At 41.7% G+C, this 18,685-nt stretch overlaps 1 protein-coding gene across 3 annotated transcripts in view; it reads right to left on the bottom strand.

Moving 5' to 3' along the window:
• The window catches only part of LOC145348394 (potassium channel subfamily T member 2), a 693,657-nt gene that overhangs the window by 415,659 nt on the left and 259,313 nt on the right, over nt 1-18,685 (bottom strand). For all 3 annotated transcript variants that reach the window (XM_080196607.1, XM_080196608.1, XM_080196609.1), the window contains exon 5: nt 14,457-14,516. In XM_080196607.1, the coding sequence (XP_080052733.1) occupies nt 14,457-14,516 (60 nt within the window). The remainder of the gene's footprint in view (nt 1-14,456; nt 14,517-18,685) is intronic.

Here is an 18,685-nt window from a genome sequence, read left to right as displayed (position 1 = left end):
AAAGGTAAAATGAAATACAAGAGGCCTCAACACTTAATATGTTTAGAACTTCATAATCGTAAGATGATGCAGTTCAGAAAGAAACATGTTTGGCCCATTGTGGCTGTGCTGGTTCTTTGGTGGGGCTATCCATTCCCCTACTCTTTCTCAATTATCCTGTGAGCACTTTGTTCCTTCAAGCATTTATCCAATTCCCTTTTGAAAGTTCCTGTTGAATCTACTTCTTCCATCTTTTCAGGCAGTGAATTCCAGGCCATAACATCTCACTGTGTAAAATAATGTTTCCTTCTGTTGTCTGTGGTTCTTTTGCTAATACCTTCATTCTGCTTCCTTTGGCTACTGAACATTCTGAAACAGGAAACAATTTCCCCTTACTTCTATCCAAACTGTTCATAATTTTGAACACCTTTCTCTGTTCTAAGAATAACAAGGACAAAATCTCCAGTTTCTCCATGTAAATCCCACATCCTTGATAGCATTTTATTAAATCTCTTCTACATCTCTCAAAGAGCTTTATGTTTCTTCTCTCAACATAACGGTCATTCCTTAGAACATTAAGGAACCACATTTTAGCTTACAAGAACCTCATTGTAGCTTACAATTTAATTTAAATGAAGTAATTGGGAACTGCAAGCAATGTTTCCAGCATCCGCAGTAATTTGTTTTTATCTTATTATTATGCAAGCAATGTTTGATGACTCAAATGCCATGTTAGATCGGACACTCTGCAGAAGCTTGTTGTCTTCAATCAGACTATCGCTCCATATGAAACATAGGATTTCCTTCTTTACACCTCTGAAAAGGAGTTTAGTACCTTTTTGCTGCTTTAGAAATGGTCAATACATGCAAATAGTCAGTATTGTTGCCAGTCGCTCATGAACAACTTAGTTTCTTCATAGTTTTGGACCAGAGTTAACCCCTCGCATTTTCAATGGACATCATGGTGGGTGGGAATGGAAAATATCCCCAGAAGGATTTAGAACTAGGGGTCATTGTTTAAGGATAAGGGGTTAACTTTTAAAGCTGAGGTGAGGAGAAACTTCTTCACACAGAGGGTGGTGAATGTGTGCAATTCACAACCACAGAATGTAATTGAAGCCAAAATGTTGTCTGATTTCAAGAAGAAATTAGATATAGCTCTCAGGGCTAAAGGGATCAAGGGATATGGGGAGGTGGGGGGGGGGGATGTTGTGCAATTGCGGAGGGAGGGGGGAATGCTGAGGAGAGAAGGGGGATCAGGATATTGAATTCAATAATCAACCAAGATCAAAATGAATGGTGAAGCAGGCTCAAAGGGCCAAATGGCCTACTCTTGCTTCTAGCTTCCAAGGCCAAAAATCATTAAACATTCTCATAAAACCATGTCATGATTGTGCGCTCCAGCTGTCAATGGTTATGATCCAGGCCAGAAACTCCAATGTTTATGAAGTTAGCCTAGACCCTAAATTTTATCTTTGAATTTGGCACAGTAACATAAGGTGTTTCATTCTGGGTACGAGTAAAGTGACCCACTAGCAAGCTTTTGTCAAAGTTTATTTAAGAACACAGTTAAAATAAGAAAAATTAGCATTACTTTTACTAATTACAAAAAAAGACCATGATTTTGTGTAAATCTTAATAGCCAATTATAAAGTTCCAATTCAAACAACACCCATATACAGCCCTCTCTAGGCTCTGCACAGAAAACAAGTATGCTCACGTGAGACTGGATTTTGCAATCTTTTAACACCTTCTGTGAATTAGTTCTCTGGATGCTGAATTAAAATACTGAGGCTTTCCAGTCCTGGAACTTTCAGCACACCTCTGGATAGAGACAAACAGACACACACTGCCTTCCTCCCAGTAGCATCCAACAGCAACTCCCAGACAGCAGAATTTTCAACAAGAGAGAAGCTATCTGCCTCCACCAGCTTCTAGCTACCAACTAAACTGAAACCAAAATCTTGGAATTTGTTGTGGAATAAACTGTCCCAAAGCAGCAGCTGACCTATCAATCATCCTCAAATCAAACTCCAGTCAGTAATCCCAAGGGATCATTAAAAACCCCAGGACACTGCATTAGCCCAGACTAAAATAAACCTGTTGTCTATTATATTGTTTCAATAACAATTCGAGGTCACCGCTTACAGCTATTACGGCAACAATAAAACACCAAGGCCTTTTTTTTAAAAAAATGCAAAAAACATGATTAAAATACATTTCTTAAAGGCACAGTGCTGTCACAGGTAAACCGCACTTCTCCCTGCAGCACGTTAGGAACATCATTTCAATTCGTGCTTTTCAATATAAGGACTCCTCACATCTGATTGTAAGAACTCATCCCAGGTGCTGGATCACCCAGGCATGTCATCATGAAACTAAACCAACACATTTCACAACAGTATACAAGAGATATGTACCTGGAAACCTGTACATTGCTCATGACTTGAAGGTTGGTCCACCTACCTTGCATCACGCAGCACTCTTGTGCCAGGCTTCACTTCGCTTTCAGGGGGTTCTGCTTTTGTGGCTACCCCTGACCCTTGCAAAGTCCAAAATGCTCAGACACCACAAAGCCCAAAAGAACGTGTCATTGCTAATAAAGAGTACACTCCTGCTTCAGTACATCCTTGCTTTTATCCCATTTGTTCCTCCCAACATTATCAAAAGCAACAATGTGTGCTTCCAGGGCATGCTCAAAGACTACTGCCTGCTAAATCACCACAGTAACCTCAGTGAGTGCTCAGGGAAAAAAATGCACAGCATTGCACCCCTACTTGGTGACAAGAGACTTGTCCCCACAATAGACATAACTACAGTAAAGTTTATTCATTAGTCACAAGTAGGCTTAGATTAGCACTGCAATGAAGTTGCTGTGAAAATCCCTTAAGAATCTTTTACTGAATGAGCGAAAATCCCTTGCAGGTTGAGACACTCTCAACATTGGACAATTGAGCACCAGGACAATAATATGACTGCACTCCTTCACCTTGAGGTGATAAGGTGCTCCCACTTTTGGTTATTATAACAAATGTACACTCAAAGTCCAAAGTGTGGTTGCTAACAGCAGCGTACACAAGCTCTGAATATGAGCTCATAGCATAGAAATATTGCTGAGAGATAGAGAGCATATGGAGCTGTATGATATTTGGCCCTTCTCCATGTGTCTCTCCTTGGACGCAACATTTTCACCTTTCAAGAATGCAAATCAGATAGGAGAACACCTCTGCCTCAATCTTACAAAGCTAAGAATAAACATAACATGACCCTGCAAGGCAGGTGAAATAGACTCACTGCACAAGCACCATGGTATCACCACTGACTGACAGCAACATAACTCATCATAGAAAGGAAGCATACACAAGAGGATTCCGGGGAAGTGCCAGAAGATTGGAAAACGGCTAATGTTACGCCGTTGTTTAAGAAGGGTGCCAGGCAAAAGGCGGGGAATTATAGGCCGGTTAGTTTAACGTCTGTGGTAGGTAAAATGTTAGAATCCGTCATTAAGGAGGAAATTGCGAGGCATCTTGAAGGGAATTGCTTGATAGGGCAGACGCAACACGGTTTCATTAAAGGGAAGTCGTGTCTGACAAATTTACTGGAGTTCTATGAGGATGTGTCTAGGGCAGTGGATAGAGGAGAGCCGGTGGATGTGGTCTTTCTGGATTTTCAGAAGGCGTTTGACAAGGTACCTCACAAGAGGTTATTGCAGAAGGTCAGGGGACATGGAGTTGGGGGTAGGGTGTTAGCGTGGATAGAGGATTGGTTGTCAAATAGGAGGCAGAGAGTGGGGGTCAATGGGTGCTATTCAGATTGGCGGTTGGTGACTAGTGGGGTGCCCCAGGGGTCGGTGCTGGGGCCTCAGCTATTTACCATTTATATAGATGATCTGGAGGAGGGAACCGAGTGCAGGGTGTCGAAATTTGCTGATGACACCAAGATTGGGGGAAAGGCAAATTGTGCGGAGGGTGTGGAGAGTCTGCAGAAGGATCTAGATAGGCTGGGCGAATGGGCCAGGAAATGGCAAATGGAATTTAATGTTGGCAAGTGTGAGGTGGTCCACTTTGGTAGGAAGAATGGTAGGAAGGACTATTACTTACGTGGCGAAAAACTGCAGCAGGCGACGGTGCAGAGGGGCCTCGGGGTCCTTGTGCATGAGTCGCAAAAACCCAGCTTGCAGGTGCAGCAGGTGGTCAGGAAGGCGAATGGGATGCTGGCCTTCATAGCAAGGGGGATTGAATATAAAAGTAGGGAGGTCTTGCTGCAGCTGTATAGGGCATTGGTGAGGCCGCAGCTGGAGTACTGTGTGCAGTTTTGGGCGCCGCACCTGCGCAAGGATATTTTGGCCCTGGAGGGAGTGCAGAGGAGGTTTACTAGGCTGATACCGGAGTTGAGGGGATTGAGCTATGAGGAGAGGCTGAATAAACTAGGCTTGTACTCGTTAGAGTTTAGAAGAATGAGGGGAGATCTCATTGAGACGTATAAGATGATGAATGGGATGGATAGGATAGAGGTGGAGAGACTCTTCCCGCTCAAAAAAGACAGTAGGACTAGGGGGCACAGCCTCAAGATAAAGGGGAGGCGGTTTAGAACGGAGTTGAGGAGGAACTTCTTCACTCAAAGGGTGGTGAATCTCTGGAATTCTCTGCCCGTTGAAGTGGTGGAGGCTGCCTCGCTAAATATTTTTAAGAAGCGGGTTGATGGGTTCTTGATAAGAGAGGGGATTAAGGGTTATGGGGAGAGGGCGGGAAAGTGGAACTGAGCCACAACAGATCAGCCATGATCTTATTGAATGGCGGGGCAGGCTCGAAGGGCTAGATGGCCTACTCCTGCTCCTATTTCTTATGTTCTTATGTTCTTATGAGATGCAAAATGGTTGTAATTCTATTTGCACTGTGTATATTATTTTCATGTTATTCATTGTTGTGCTCCTGAATTTTTTGAACTTTCCTAAGCCAAACACTATACCTTAGTATTTTCCCGACATCTACAGTGGAGGTGGAGGTAGCTTGCTGACTGCTACGCTTTGGTGTCCTTGGCAAGTGTCCTTGGCAAGTGTCCTCGAGGGCCTTGGCTTGCTTTGTACATGCTCCTCAACCTGTGAAGCTGAAGTTAATGAAGGCATAGGATTTGGATCAGCTAGAGAATCTCAGAGTCATCATGGTGGATGGCCCCAAAGTATCCAACTGCTGGTCTTTCTTCCTGTGGATGATAATTGTCATGGACCAAGATCTCCATGGTGTTCTCCATCCCATCAGTGTTGACTTGGGTGCATTGGCACCTCAGACTGAGGGTGGATGGACTCTTCCATCATCCATTGCCATCTGAGGACTGCAACTGACACCCCTTCATGATGTTTTTATGGTAGTCGCAGAATCTCTACGAACTGATTCTAAAGCGTGTACCAAGACTCGTTATCTGACGCGGACTCAGCAGAATCATGGTTTCCAGCAGTCCTCTGAGAGGCAGCAAACTTGGATGTCCCTGCCTCCACCTGCATTGGGCCAGATTGTGTGTTGTGCTTACTACATTATGACCCCTAGCCTAGTCTAGACCTACGTCCATCGACGTGAGTGTCGCTACATGGGTAGAGTGTGTGAGTTAGTGCCATGACCAGCCGTCTGCTGTAGTGTTTTCTGGTTCTTTATCCGAGGTATCATCAAGGCTGGAGCTGAGGGCCTAGCTTGTGGATGCCCTCAGGAGCTTTCCAGAGTTACCTATGAAAGAGGAGATAATCAGTGTCTGGCAGGAAATTCTGAAACAGGACAAAGCGGTATGCTTGACTGATGGATAAGCTGGTGCACAATTCTCATTTGGTTGCACGCTGCCCACCTCACTATCGGTACAAGCTTGGTCAATGTTCTCTCTGGCCAGCTCCACGGCTCAATTTTCAAGCTGAGAGAAGACTTTGATATCTGGCAAACCACCTCCAATCTGGGACCTCTCTCTGCAGCTGTACATGATCTTTTCCTGCATAAAGTCAGGCAGAGAGAGTACAAGCAAGTCACATGCCAGGGCAGATGACAAAGATGCCTGGCATGTGTGAATGGTGAATGGAGCCATTGATGGAAAGCTGCAAGCTCCAGATGTGGCAAGGCCAGATGCAGATATGAAGGTGTGTGCGAGAGGGTAAGTGATGATTTTCATTAAGCTGACGAAGTGTAAAATCAATGCAAATGGTTGATGGTTTGTGTTTGTCTGAGTTAAGACAGCTAGGTTACCCAGGCAGCACGGATAGGATGGTTCAACCTTTTCCTGCACTAGGTGGCTAACCTCTTCTGTACCATGTTGGTACTGACCACCATTGCCACCAGCATATTAGCTGGATTGGTCACCTTACTAGACCTCATATGCCAGAGCATTGGTAGAGGACATAGCAGCAGGCCTAGACGGCATGCAGCAGATCTTCCAGAGAGGTGTCACCAAATCTGAGGCTGTCTCTATGGGTTTTGGGCCCATGTCCTCAGTAAAGCAGACCTGGGGTATTCTTTAAATATGGTGACCAGAGTGGAGAAACAGTGCACTCACGGTGGGCCAGGCAAATCAGAGATCACCAGTAGCAATTCAAGGTGTTTCCTGTGCATGTGTAACTAATGTGGTGGGGAGTGGATGAATAGGTGTGAAAACCCAACATTGCAGCTAGTGGGTAGAGTGCAGTTTTTCACGCCCACACCCATGCTTGGTTCAGTGGGTGGGTGAGTGGATGGGGGCACCCAACTCTTGGACTTGAAATAATTTGGAACATTCCTGAAAGCAGCATTAAAGCTGTCTGTTTCATCTGTTACAAAACAACTCTTGAAAACTAAATGTGGCATTTAATAATTTGCTCGTCCTTTGATCACCCACCACCATTTTACTATGCGCCTTTACAACTACTGGCCTGAATTAAATAATCTAAGAAGGAATCCTATGATAGCCCCAGTGAATATGGCTACTTGGACCCCGAGCCCAAGCTCTGTCTTAATAAGTAAAATGGGCCATCATTCCTTTAATATGGCCACAGCAGTAAATCATTCATGCAAGTTTATTTTCCCCAGCCAGTTTCCACATTCAATCATTTTGTGGTATTCAGCCTTACTGGGGGGACCAAACGTGTTCATTGGAGGACCAATAATGCTACAAACTTTGGATCGTCGCCTCAGTGTGGTACCCAATTTCAAAAGTGTAGGAAAAGACACAATATGGTCCATGCGTCCACCAGAATCAGGGTGGATCAAACTTTGGCATCTTCAAACTGTAAAGTCTAATACTTAGACCAGTTGGTAGAGCTCTGGTTAGTAAGACTATTGTGCGCTGCTATACCTTCCACCTATGTATCTTTCAATGGACTTAGCAGGCAACCAGGAGAAAAAAGACAGAAGTAAAACCAAGTATGAGGTAGCAGGATTGTCTTCTGAATGAGCAGCTCACTGTCTTACAGTCATTAAATCAGGTCCAATAAGACAATTTCAAAGTAGCTTTTTGCTTCTAACACACAACTGCCCACCTTGAAACAAACTCAGCACCATTGCAAAGAAAATTCCTTTCCATTGGGCTCAGCCTTACATGCCTATAACCTTAAAAGTCTTAACAAGGATAAGAAAGAAAGGGCTGGCCGTCAAGACACAATCAGCCAATACAACTTATAAATTACAGTTGCAGTGTGGGACTGCTCAATGTCTTTTGCCCCAGTGCTTCCCTTTATCCAAAATGTACAAGACATATTTTCTATTTCCTTATGTTGTTTCTTCAAAATGATCTCTCAAGTAGAAGAAAATGAGGTAGCTTGTTCTAGGGTTTTAATTATTGCCACAAGAAACAGATGTCACCTGATCAGTCCTTCTACTGGGTCAGATAATAGTTCTGAAAGTAAAAACGTGTAACAGGTAATCCATAGTCTTTTGAATGGGATGACCAGATGTTTATAGATATATCATTAAATGATGAGGTAACACCACCATCAACACCAACTATTACTATTGACTTACTGCTGGGCAGTCCCTCAGCAAGAGTCTGAGGTGTGTTGAGAGAACATGGTGAGCGAATGAAAGAGTTGAACTGTTGCATTAAAACAGTTTCAACCCAATTTCCCAGCCTAATAAATCCTGAGGCCATGGTCTGTTTTTGGCTTGAATTCAAGATCACTCTTGCATTAGTCTGACCGGTCTCAAAAAAACATGAAGAGTGGAATAGGAACCTCTTCAGCAGAAGGCCCTGGATTAGATATATACTTCACATCTACCACAACTCCTGCAGAGAAATGAGCAGCACTGCACAAATCCAGATTGTGGACCGGTGGATGCTCAGAGTTGCAATGGTTACAAGGCACAATCTCAAATTACTTCAAACTGTGTACAAAGAGCATTTATAGGCAACGGCGGCACATTCCAAATCTTTGGTCACAGCAACTGAAAGATACCAAATTGTGGCCACCAGGCTGTGTATCCTGTGATTCCCCTGACACTTTACACTCCTTACTCACACTCTGGTGCTTAACAGCTGCCTCCTGCAGCTCACGTGGATAATAATAATGATTCATGGTTTAACAGTTCAGTGTGGTCCCAGCACAACATGTAATAAACAGCGGGAACACCATGGAATTATAGAAGTTCACTGACCTTGCATTAATATGCAAGGTCAGCTGCTCCTTGTGTGGACATGCAGAGCCCCACCAACTGCGCAATTTCGGGCTGTAAAATTAGCTCCACAGTCTACATTCTGCAAATGGATAGTTATGATCATATTTTCTTCTGAGCTGGAACAAATCCACAAAGTTTATATCATACAGTTTCAGTGAAACTGGTAATATTTTGATTGCACAAAAAATCAGATGGGATGTATAGTACTGACAATTTGAAAAAGCATATCACTCTCCAAAGCTGGGAGAGAGATTCCAGTTGTGGAATTAGCAACTGATTGATCCTGGAATACATGTTGTGCCTTATATTGAAATTTAACCAATGGTAATAGCTGTTCACAGTCAAAGTGATTATGACTGAATACAATTTTACTTTGATATCCCTGTCTGCAAATAATGTATAATTGAGTAACTGAATTCAGAGCTGGGCCCTATTTATTGGATTTGCTCCCATTCAGAGGAATAAGATAATTGCATGACATGCCAAAATTAAATTTGGCTTTAATTTTTCATTGTATCTTTTCCCATTATGTCTGTGCGATTCCTTTCTCTTCCAATAAAACTTTATTGCAACCTCTCTATATTAATGAATTTGATAAATGTATGACAGCACAATTACATTACTACTTTATATAGTAATGCTGCAGAGGGGTTGACCTCTAAAACAAGACAGCTCACTAATGATATATTTACGACTTCTATTTTTAAAACATATTTTCAATCCAAATGGAGAAAGACTATCCTTTCCATCCAGTAACGAAAAGTAAGACTCAGTATTGACAATGGCAGACTGTGGTGGGTGGCACGGTGGCACAGTGGTTCGCACTGCCGCCTCTCAGCACCAGGGACGCAGGTTCAATTCTGGTTTTGGGTGACTGCATGGAATTTGTACGTTCTCCCCATGTCTGTGTGGGTTTCCTCCAGGTGCTCTGGTTTCCTCCTACACTCCAAAGATGAGCAGGTTAGGTGGATTGGCCATGCTAAATTGCCCTTTGTCAGGGGGACTAGCAGGGTAAATACATGGGGTTATGGTGATAGGGTCGGGGTGAGATTGTTGTTGGTGCAGATTCGATAGGCCAAATAGCCTCCTTCTGCACTGCAGAGATTCTATGACTGAATCGGACACAACACTGGCTTCACCTGTTGTAAAATTACTAATATTTCAATTTATTAAAATGTTCTAAAGTGCAGAAAGAATACTTCACAAAGCTGGAGAATACAAGGAGGCTGACAATATTAATTCTGCCTGTGGTGTAACTCGATTAAAAGAAAACTGCAAGTCATGTATGGTTGCCTCCTACGGTGCTGAGAACAGAGATGCTTTCTGTAACCCAGTGTAACCCACTTTCAGTAGCAGAAAAAGATAAAATCATTTTCTATTAGTTTGTGAACCAATCACATTGTGAGTTTAGCTGATAATAGATGCTATAGAATACCACAGCACCAAGTGAGAATTTATGCATAAAATCTGCCAAAAATCTTGCAACACTTCAAGATCACTGGTGGAATATTTTATTCTGTACATCAGTTAAAACTCTACTTTAATTTCAACCTTGCAAGTTGTAGGCCATAATGTGATGACGTTTTACCTTGTTGTGAAGAGCGCAGTGAAGAAAATGATTCAGTCATTTCAAAATTAAAATACTGCAGGTATTGGAAATCTCCTTCAGCTACTGTAGGCCATAGGGAGCGTCACACAGATATGTCTGGCTTATAGCTGTCCAAGCTGGCATTACTAGCACTTAGCGCTCCAAGGGAAAATTAAAGTTGCCTTTATTCACCAGTATCCAAATGCCACTTCAATCGACACAAGTAATTATAAACACACAATAAAAAGGTGAATAAATGAAGTTAAAAGGTTCCCAAGGAGACTTGATAAACTCACAGTAAAAATGGGAACAAATGAAGTTAAAAGGCTCCCAGGAAGACTTGATAATCTGAAACATTATTTCACACCTGCAGGTCTGCATGCAGCCAATACAAAGACAAAGCTGAGACAAACTCACAGAATCTCTGCTTATTTCACGTTGATCTCAATGATAAGAGATACGCCATACACTTTTACTTTGATGTGAAGCCAAAACTGCTAATACATCGGGGCATATCACAGGGTCCAATTTAACTTTAATTCTTAACATTTACTCAGTATTGAACAATTCCTAGATATTTTTAAAAGCAGCATCTCGGCCTTTTGGCTAAGATGCAAACGAGATCAAGCCTTGGAGGAGGTGCAATGCCTACTCCAATCAGCTTGGATCATGTAGATCAAGCCTAAGACAGGAGCTGAGGTCCCTATCTTGTCAGCTTGGATCAGGAATGTCTCACTTGTTGAGGCTCTGAATTGGACTTGATCTGATTGAATTGGATTAAGAAAAAAATCCTAGTTATTTTAGTGATTGCATTCATCTCAGGAGCAACATGATGCTCAGTCCCTCAACAGCTGACAAGGACAAAAAGATAATTTACCGTAAAAATGACTTTTCATCATTGATTGCCAGTTTTGTATGTTGCAAATTAACTGTTCTCAGAAACCAAAGATGTTTGAGACGCAGATGAGATTTTTTTTTTGTTTTTAAATATATTTACATAAATTAATTCAACATGCATTACATTCCCATTCTGCCATTCCTAAACTAAAAATAATTATTTTGTTTTTACATGTACAAGAGTTACAATTGCAATCATCATTTTTGAAAACTAGGATTGTATCCTGCAAAATGAATGTGTTAGGAATCGCTCTCTGATTTGCAGACACAAAATCAGTTGTGAAAATTATAAGATGATAAAGAAAAGAAGCTCATAGCTGGAGTGGTAGGAAGGACCTTTCTGGGCTTAAATTTGCTTTTTTTTATTCAGAATCATAAATGAACAATTATTTACACATTCATCCAAGTGAATCTGTTCTATGCAACTTTAGCCTTAAAGCAATTTTAGTTTGCCCACAATAATTTGATTTATTATTGTCACATGTATTGGTATGCAGTGAAAAGTATTGTTTCTTGTGTGCTATATGTACAATGCATACCATATATAGGGAAGGAAAGGAGAGAGTGCAGAATGGAGTGTTACAGTCATAGCTCAGGAGTAGAGAAAGATCAATTTAGAGCGGGGTAGATCCATTCAAAAGTCTGATGGCAGCAGGGAAAAAGCTGTTCTTGAGTCGGTTTATATGTGTCCTCATGCTTTTGTATCTTCTTCCCAACAGGTGAATGTGAAAGAGAGTACTTTGCAGGTGCGTGGGATCCTTAATCATGCTGGCTGCTTTTCTGAGGCAGCAGGAAATGTAGACAGCGTCAATGGGTGGGAAGCTGGTTTGAGTAATGGACTGTGCTTTGTTCATGACCCTTTGTAGTTTATTGGACTCTTGGACAAAGCAGGAGCCATACCAAACTGTGATAGAACCAGAAAGAACGCTTTATATGGTCCATCTGTAGAAGTTGGTGAGAGTTGTAATAGTCACGCCAAATTTCCTTAGTCTCCTGAGAAGGTAGGGGTGTGGGGGGCTTTCTTAACTTTAGCAAATACATGGAGGGACTAGGATAGGTTGTTGGTGCTCTGCACACCTAAAACTTGAAGCTCGCGACCATTTCTACTTCATCCCCATTGATGTAGACAGGCCATGTCCTCCACTATGCTTCCTGAAGTCGATGACTATCTTCTTCATTTTGTTTACATTCAGGGAGAGAGTATTATCGTTACACTAATTCACCAGATTCTCTATCTCTTTCCTGTACTGTGCCTCGTCATTGTTTGAGATCCAACCTACAATGGTGGCATCATCCGCAAACTTGGAAATCGAGTTAGAGGGGAATTTGGCCATACAGTCAGAGATGTAAAGGGGCTGAGGACACAGCCTGATAGAGCACCGGTGTTGAGGATGATCATGAAGGAGGTGTTGCTGTCGATCCTTACTGACTACAGTCTATGGGTTAGGAAGTCTAGGATCCAGTTGCAGAGGGAGGAGCCGAGCACCAGGCCATGAAGTTTGGAGATGAATCTTGTAGGAATAATGGTGTTAAAGGCTGAGTTATTGTCTATGAATAGGAGTCTGCCATAGGTGTTTTTGTTAGCTAGGTGCTCCAGGATTGAGTGTAGGGTAAGGGAGATGGCATCTGCTGTGTACGTGTTGCAGCGATAAGTGAACTGTAGTGGATCCAGACAGCCTGGGAGGTAGGAATTGATTTGTGCCATGACTAGGCTTTCAAAGCACTTCATAATGAGGGATGTGAGAGCCACTGGATGATGGTCATTATGGCAGGCTGCCTGCATTTTCCTTTTGCCCTAATGCCATTTTCCATGTTCCTCAGGATACTCAATAACCACTTAGCTAGCTGAGCAATGGTCAAGAACATCAATAAAGCTTTGGCTTTATTGTGGCCTAACAGCAAATCTGTTAGCTCACTGCAGTCAATCATTTCTAGATTTGAAAAAATGCATGAATTATGACCCCATGTAACCCGCATAAGTGAGACTAGTGGGCAGTTAAAATGCCACAGCTTAAGCATCCAGGTCCCATTGTCTTTGATTTTAATGGGCACATCTGAGGCACGTTCCCCAAAGCCCAAATGGTCATCATTCACAATCATTGCTCTCTTTTTCTCCTGGATGATTTGTCAGAGGCCGGATACCACATAGACGATTGACGTGTTAATGGGACCCAGCGGTAAAAGTGAGTGGTTTCTTACTGCTGAGATTGAGCTCAAAACCACTAAAAACCTGGCCAAAAAAAATTCCTCTACCATCCCCTGTCCTGGTACCCTCCAATCCACTCTTCAATGTGTAGTCAGCCCAAGTTTAGAAATAGCAACTTAAACATAAGATGCTATTCAAGATCTTTTAAAAAAATAGCTAATTGACTGTGTATAATTTGTGAAAAAGTTACATTTCAATTGATTAATTTGTGTAGATCTGCATTTCTTTACCCTCATAGCTATTGACTTAAGCAAAATAACTACATTTCAGGGACTCAGGACCAAGGAGCATTTAGCTGAACAACGCCTTAGTCTATTGGTCATTTGGCTGCTCATCTGTTTCAAGCACTCTTACCAATTTCCTCAAATCTATGCCCCTCTGTTATCAACCCTTCCTGCCTGGCAATAGTCATCTCAATTCTCTTTATTTTAACGATTGTAAACACCCCAGTTAAATCTCCTCAGCTTTCCAGAGGTGATGGAAATTTGAAACAAAATTAGAAAATGCAGAAAATTCTCAGCAGGTCTTGCAGCATCTGTAGGGAACAAACTCATTTTTATTCAATTACAAGATATGAGCATTGTTGGCTGGGCCAACATTTATGGGCTTACCTGGCTGTTTCAATTGCCCCTAGTGGGAAACAGCTGCATCTTAACAAGGTTTATTAACAAAGACTTAACTGTATAAAGGGCTTTTATACACTTAAGTTACAGTTTTATTCCCTCTATATTCAGCCAGACAAGAACAATGCTGACAATTTTAGTTTATCTTCTAGTTTCCCACCACTTTGTATGTTCATTTCTGTGAAAACATGCCCTCACATGCGTTTAATAATCTACCGATTTATTCACCAGGACAAGAACTAACATTCATTTTACACAATGCTGCAGAATGATTTTTGTATCATTTAATATTTTAATCCATTACTATCCAGTTATTTGTAAATCTTGCTCATCTGAGTGGTGAAAAGGAAGAGTTAAGTGCATCCAGTAGTTTTAGCAGCAGAACTGAAAAGGCATTCCCCTTTATGTCTACTCCTCATATGCAAATTTTCCAGACCTTTGTATCATGGCCAACCAGCAAAATCAACCTGACAGCTTCCCTGAATGTGGAGAGTTCATGCCAGCAACGGGTCGCCAAGCAACCATTTCAAATGAAAAAGGCTTACCTTATAGCTGAGATAAGCCAGCAACATTGTTTCAGAGAAACTTATCAAGGCCACTGTAACCTGAAAGGAAATGATAGAAATTAGGCTTTTCTGTGTAAACAAGCACTAGAGATTCTGAACAAAAATTGATTTAATTCTTTTGGGCATTGCCAAATATTTGGCAATTCATTCCAAAATATACATTGCATTCGGACAACAACATCGGCTTTTCAGTGATACTGCTAGCTCTCTGTCTAAATCATTTGCATTGTCAACATTTATATTTTGGGATGTTGGATGTCTGACAATATTGCTAGCAAGAGAGAGGTGCAAATTTGAAGTCTCATTCCTCAGCAATGATACTACAGTGAATATTTAAAGTTTTTAAAATATATGTTTTTCTTTAGGTAACAGTTTTCTTTTGGCCCTGACTATCCTGTGTCTATTGCTCTATTTCGTTGTGTAAGACTTACTGTGCAATAGACGTAGAAATGTATTTCATCCAATAAGTTACACAGTTGAATAAACATGCCTTTACATTGATGAGCTAGGGGAGGTTTCTTTACGTACAGAGAACTATATCAGCACTTGCTTGCTTTTTGAAAAATCAAAATCTTCTCCTTTCCAGTTTTACTGACATATTTTCTGCAAATTCCTATTGTTGTCGTCCATCCTAACTAAGAACTGGTTGATGCAACACAGTGATTCGTTCCTGCACACGTCTTTCCAGACGTTAAAAGACAGCTAGGCTGACCAACCAAAGTCTCGTGCGGCTCTTCTGGGTGTCAAGAGGGACTCTACGAACACTTTGTTCACCTGCCCTTCATTACACCTCATTCCAATGTCAGACATGCTAAATACAAAAAGAACTTGATTGGTTACAGCAAAAACCTGAGTGTATTAACTATTTACTGGAAGGTATGTAACAAAAACCATTGTTATCCTCAGTTATTCAACATCATGCAAATGGGCACAAAGATCCCTAACTACGTTTGATCTGTCTGAAAACTAGAGGTTATACATGCAACAATTTGTCCCTCAAATGTTTATTGTGAATTAATTACCGAGTTTGTTATAAAGTTTATCTTAATATAAAATAATATATCTATTGGGTAGCATGGTGATTAGCTGCCTCAAAGCACCAGGGATCCAGATTCAATTCTGACCTTGGAATGACTGTGTGGAGTTTGCACATTCTCCCCTTGTCTGCATGGGTTTCCTCCTACACTCCAAAGAGTGCAGGTTGGGTTGATTGGCCATGCTGAATTGCCACTTACTGTCCCTAAATATTGAGGTTAGGGGGATCAGCAGGGCAAATATATGGTTATGGGTAAGCCTGGGTAAGAGTCAGTGCAGACTTGATGGGCTGAATGGCCTTCTACACTGTAGGGATTCCATTATTCTATGAAACAAGGACACTATTTTTCTTGACTTCAGTAAGCTTGCATGAACTACTCGTGAATTGCAGCCAAACATTCCAAAATTCTACACAACTTTTTTTTAAAAAGTAAATTATTTCCAGATTAAGGAGGGTGAATTAATTTTCCGGGCTGGATAATATTTAAATTGCCGTTTACTTCTCAGCTTCAAATCCTAATCCATTTTCCCTTCAAAGCAAGGATTCTCAACCTGTGGGTTACCATGTCCAATGGGGTCACTGAGCTCACATTTGGTGTCACAAAAGATCCCCTCCCCTGAGCAGCAATGGCATTAGTGGAGAGGAGATGAACCAGTCCAGAGACACAGATGGGCCAGCCCTGGACTTACTGGATCAAGTCTATGAAACAGCATGGGGAAAGGGGTGGAGGGCGAGTCCAAACTGCTCTTTAACGTCAGAAAACATCTCCAGCAACTGACCTGAGTGGGCCCTGGGTGCTTGGGAGCCGATTTGGTCTGGCTACAGGCGAGCAGAGACTGACTGGGTCTGGAGTGTGGAAAAACCAGGAAATCATGCGGCTGAGCTGGGACAGTAGCAGCTGCAAACCTGCTACTTGCCTCATGTAGAGGCTCCTCAAACCAGGTCAGTGGCTCTGTTTCAGAGGTATCAGCAATTGGATCAAAAGAGCATGGGAGACTGGCTGGTGATCAAGTGTGAGTGAATGAGAGAGAGAGAGAGAGTGTGAGAAATATGACAGAAAGTGTGAGAGAGAATGCTGGGAGGGCAAGTGCATAGAGGGGTTGCTGAGTGATTCTCTTCTCATGAGGTGCGGGGCGGGGGGGGTTAGGGATCTCAAAGGGGGAATGTTGTTTGTGGTGTGTGCATGTCCATGTATAAGAATAGGGAGAACCCTGATGAACCGAAGTACATAACATAATAGCGTTACTACAAAACTTAGATTTTCTTCAGATTTATATGATGTATTATATGTTGATCTATTTTACATGAACATTAATTATATATCAAATGTTATGCATTATTGCTACTTATTTTGCTTTTGCCTAGGGTTACATTAATTCCCAAAATGTTAAAATCAGGTCACACTGGAAAATACTCTGGGATGTACTGCCTTAAAAGATGCAATGATTTCCACTTCAACCACATCCTGCGGCAAATTGTTCCATGGTCCCAGCATCCCTGTAAAATCAAGAAGCAATTCCTGTCCTCGCTCAATGATAACCCCCATCCCTTCACTGACTGCTCAACCAAAGAAAGTAGTTTTTCCCTGTTAAGTCTATCAAGAGTTGCAGAACTTTTAAAAAAGACAAAAACCTCCACTATTCCAGGAGAAAACAGTCTCAGCATCTCACAACTTTCTTTGTAATTGTGGTTTCCAATCCATACCATTATTCTGGTGTTTCTACATTGTATGTTCTTCATAACTTTACTGTCCTGGCTGTAAATGCTAAAGATGTGAACACATCTATGAAATACAGCAGAGAAAAAAAAATCTCCCTCAGATAACAAACTCATCAAGAACAATAATGTTTAATGTGGAACTTCATAAGTGGTGCCAAAAAATTGAGTAATCACTAAGTAACTGAGGAAAGTTGAATGATGGCAGCAAAAAGGTAGTATCAAAGAAATGGCAGCCAGCAGATGTTTCTTATGCAAGTGTCTGGATATTCACATTTTACACATAACCAGCTGTTAGCAAACAGGCTAGATAATCTTGAATCAGGCTTAGCAAACCCTGCCTGTTTTTATTCTGCACATTTTATGTAATATAAAGTTCCATAGGGAAATATTTCAACACATATTGGATTCATAGTAATAAATCACTATTCGCTCTAAAGTTACCCTGTTACTTTGGTGGCTCAGCATGTTTATCCACTGATCATGACGTACTTACTTGGGAGGTCAGAATTCTCAGTCAGTGCAGAGTTGGCTGATCTCAGTCAGCGCTACAATTCCTGGCTCTGTGATCCAGGATTAAAGAAGAGAAACCTGGCTGATTGATTTCCAGCGATCTTCATAAGAAGTGCATGTGTGCAAGTATTGAGCAAAAACAGGGACAGGTGGTTGCCCACCTGTCAAAGGTTTGCTGACACTATCAAGGTTCATAGATAAGTAATGGCAAGTTGGACTCAGCAAGAGATGGTGATCATTACCTAGGACTCAATGCATTCAATGGAACCACAGAAGGGGGAAAAAAAAATACATGTAATTTCTTTTTGAAAAGGCAGAAAAAAACTGTTCTATGTCTAGAAGGTTATTTATGATGGACATTCATCTGCAAGTGGATGGACACGTGAGATGGTGGTAACTGATAGTGGTAATCTCCTGGCTCTCTAACGTATTTTATGCTCCCTCAATAGCATCCTTAAGTTTGCTTCCTTCTGCTCTTGCAGTAAGTCAGTCACAGGCATGTGAAATGAACCCACGCCAGCACCTGCTATCCTGGGAAAATGGTATTCTTACTGTAGATTATAGAGCAGCTTAAGTGCAAAAGATGGGGGGGAAAACTGTGTTACAATCTCAACTCCCTCTCTGAGAGAACCAGGAAGGACACATTTGCACACAAATAATGACCATGCTGCGGAGAAATTGGCTAACTCCCAAAAAGGAGAAGATTATAATATGCAATTAACCAGCTCATGGTGCTGCAGGAAGCACAATAAATTGTTGCTGCCATAATTTCTGCATGCACCCAGTGCTGCCCATACTGTTTACTAGCTATACACATCAGCAGGGTGAAGTGGCTTGCAGATATTAGGAATTCGGCTACTTAAAAGCAGCCTGCACCTCTTAACTGGGAGGCACATTGGAGCTGCAGGAAGTAAGAGATTTTGCTCAAAAGTTAATCTGGGGT

Source organism: Carcharhinus amblyrhynchos, chromosome 9 (genome assembly GCF_965287045.1).
Source record: "Carcharhinus amblyrhynchos chromosome 9, sCarAmb.v2.hapA, whole genome shotgun sequence".
NCBI classification, from domain to species: Eukaryota; Metazoa; Chordata; class Chondrichthyes; order Carcharhiniformes; family Carcharhinidae; genus Carcharhinus; species Carcharhinus amblyrhynchos.
This window is presented reverse-complemented; position numbering and strand designations above follow the sequence as displayed.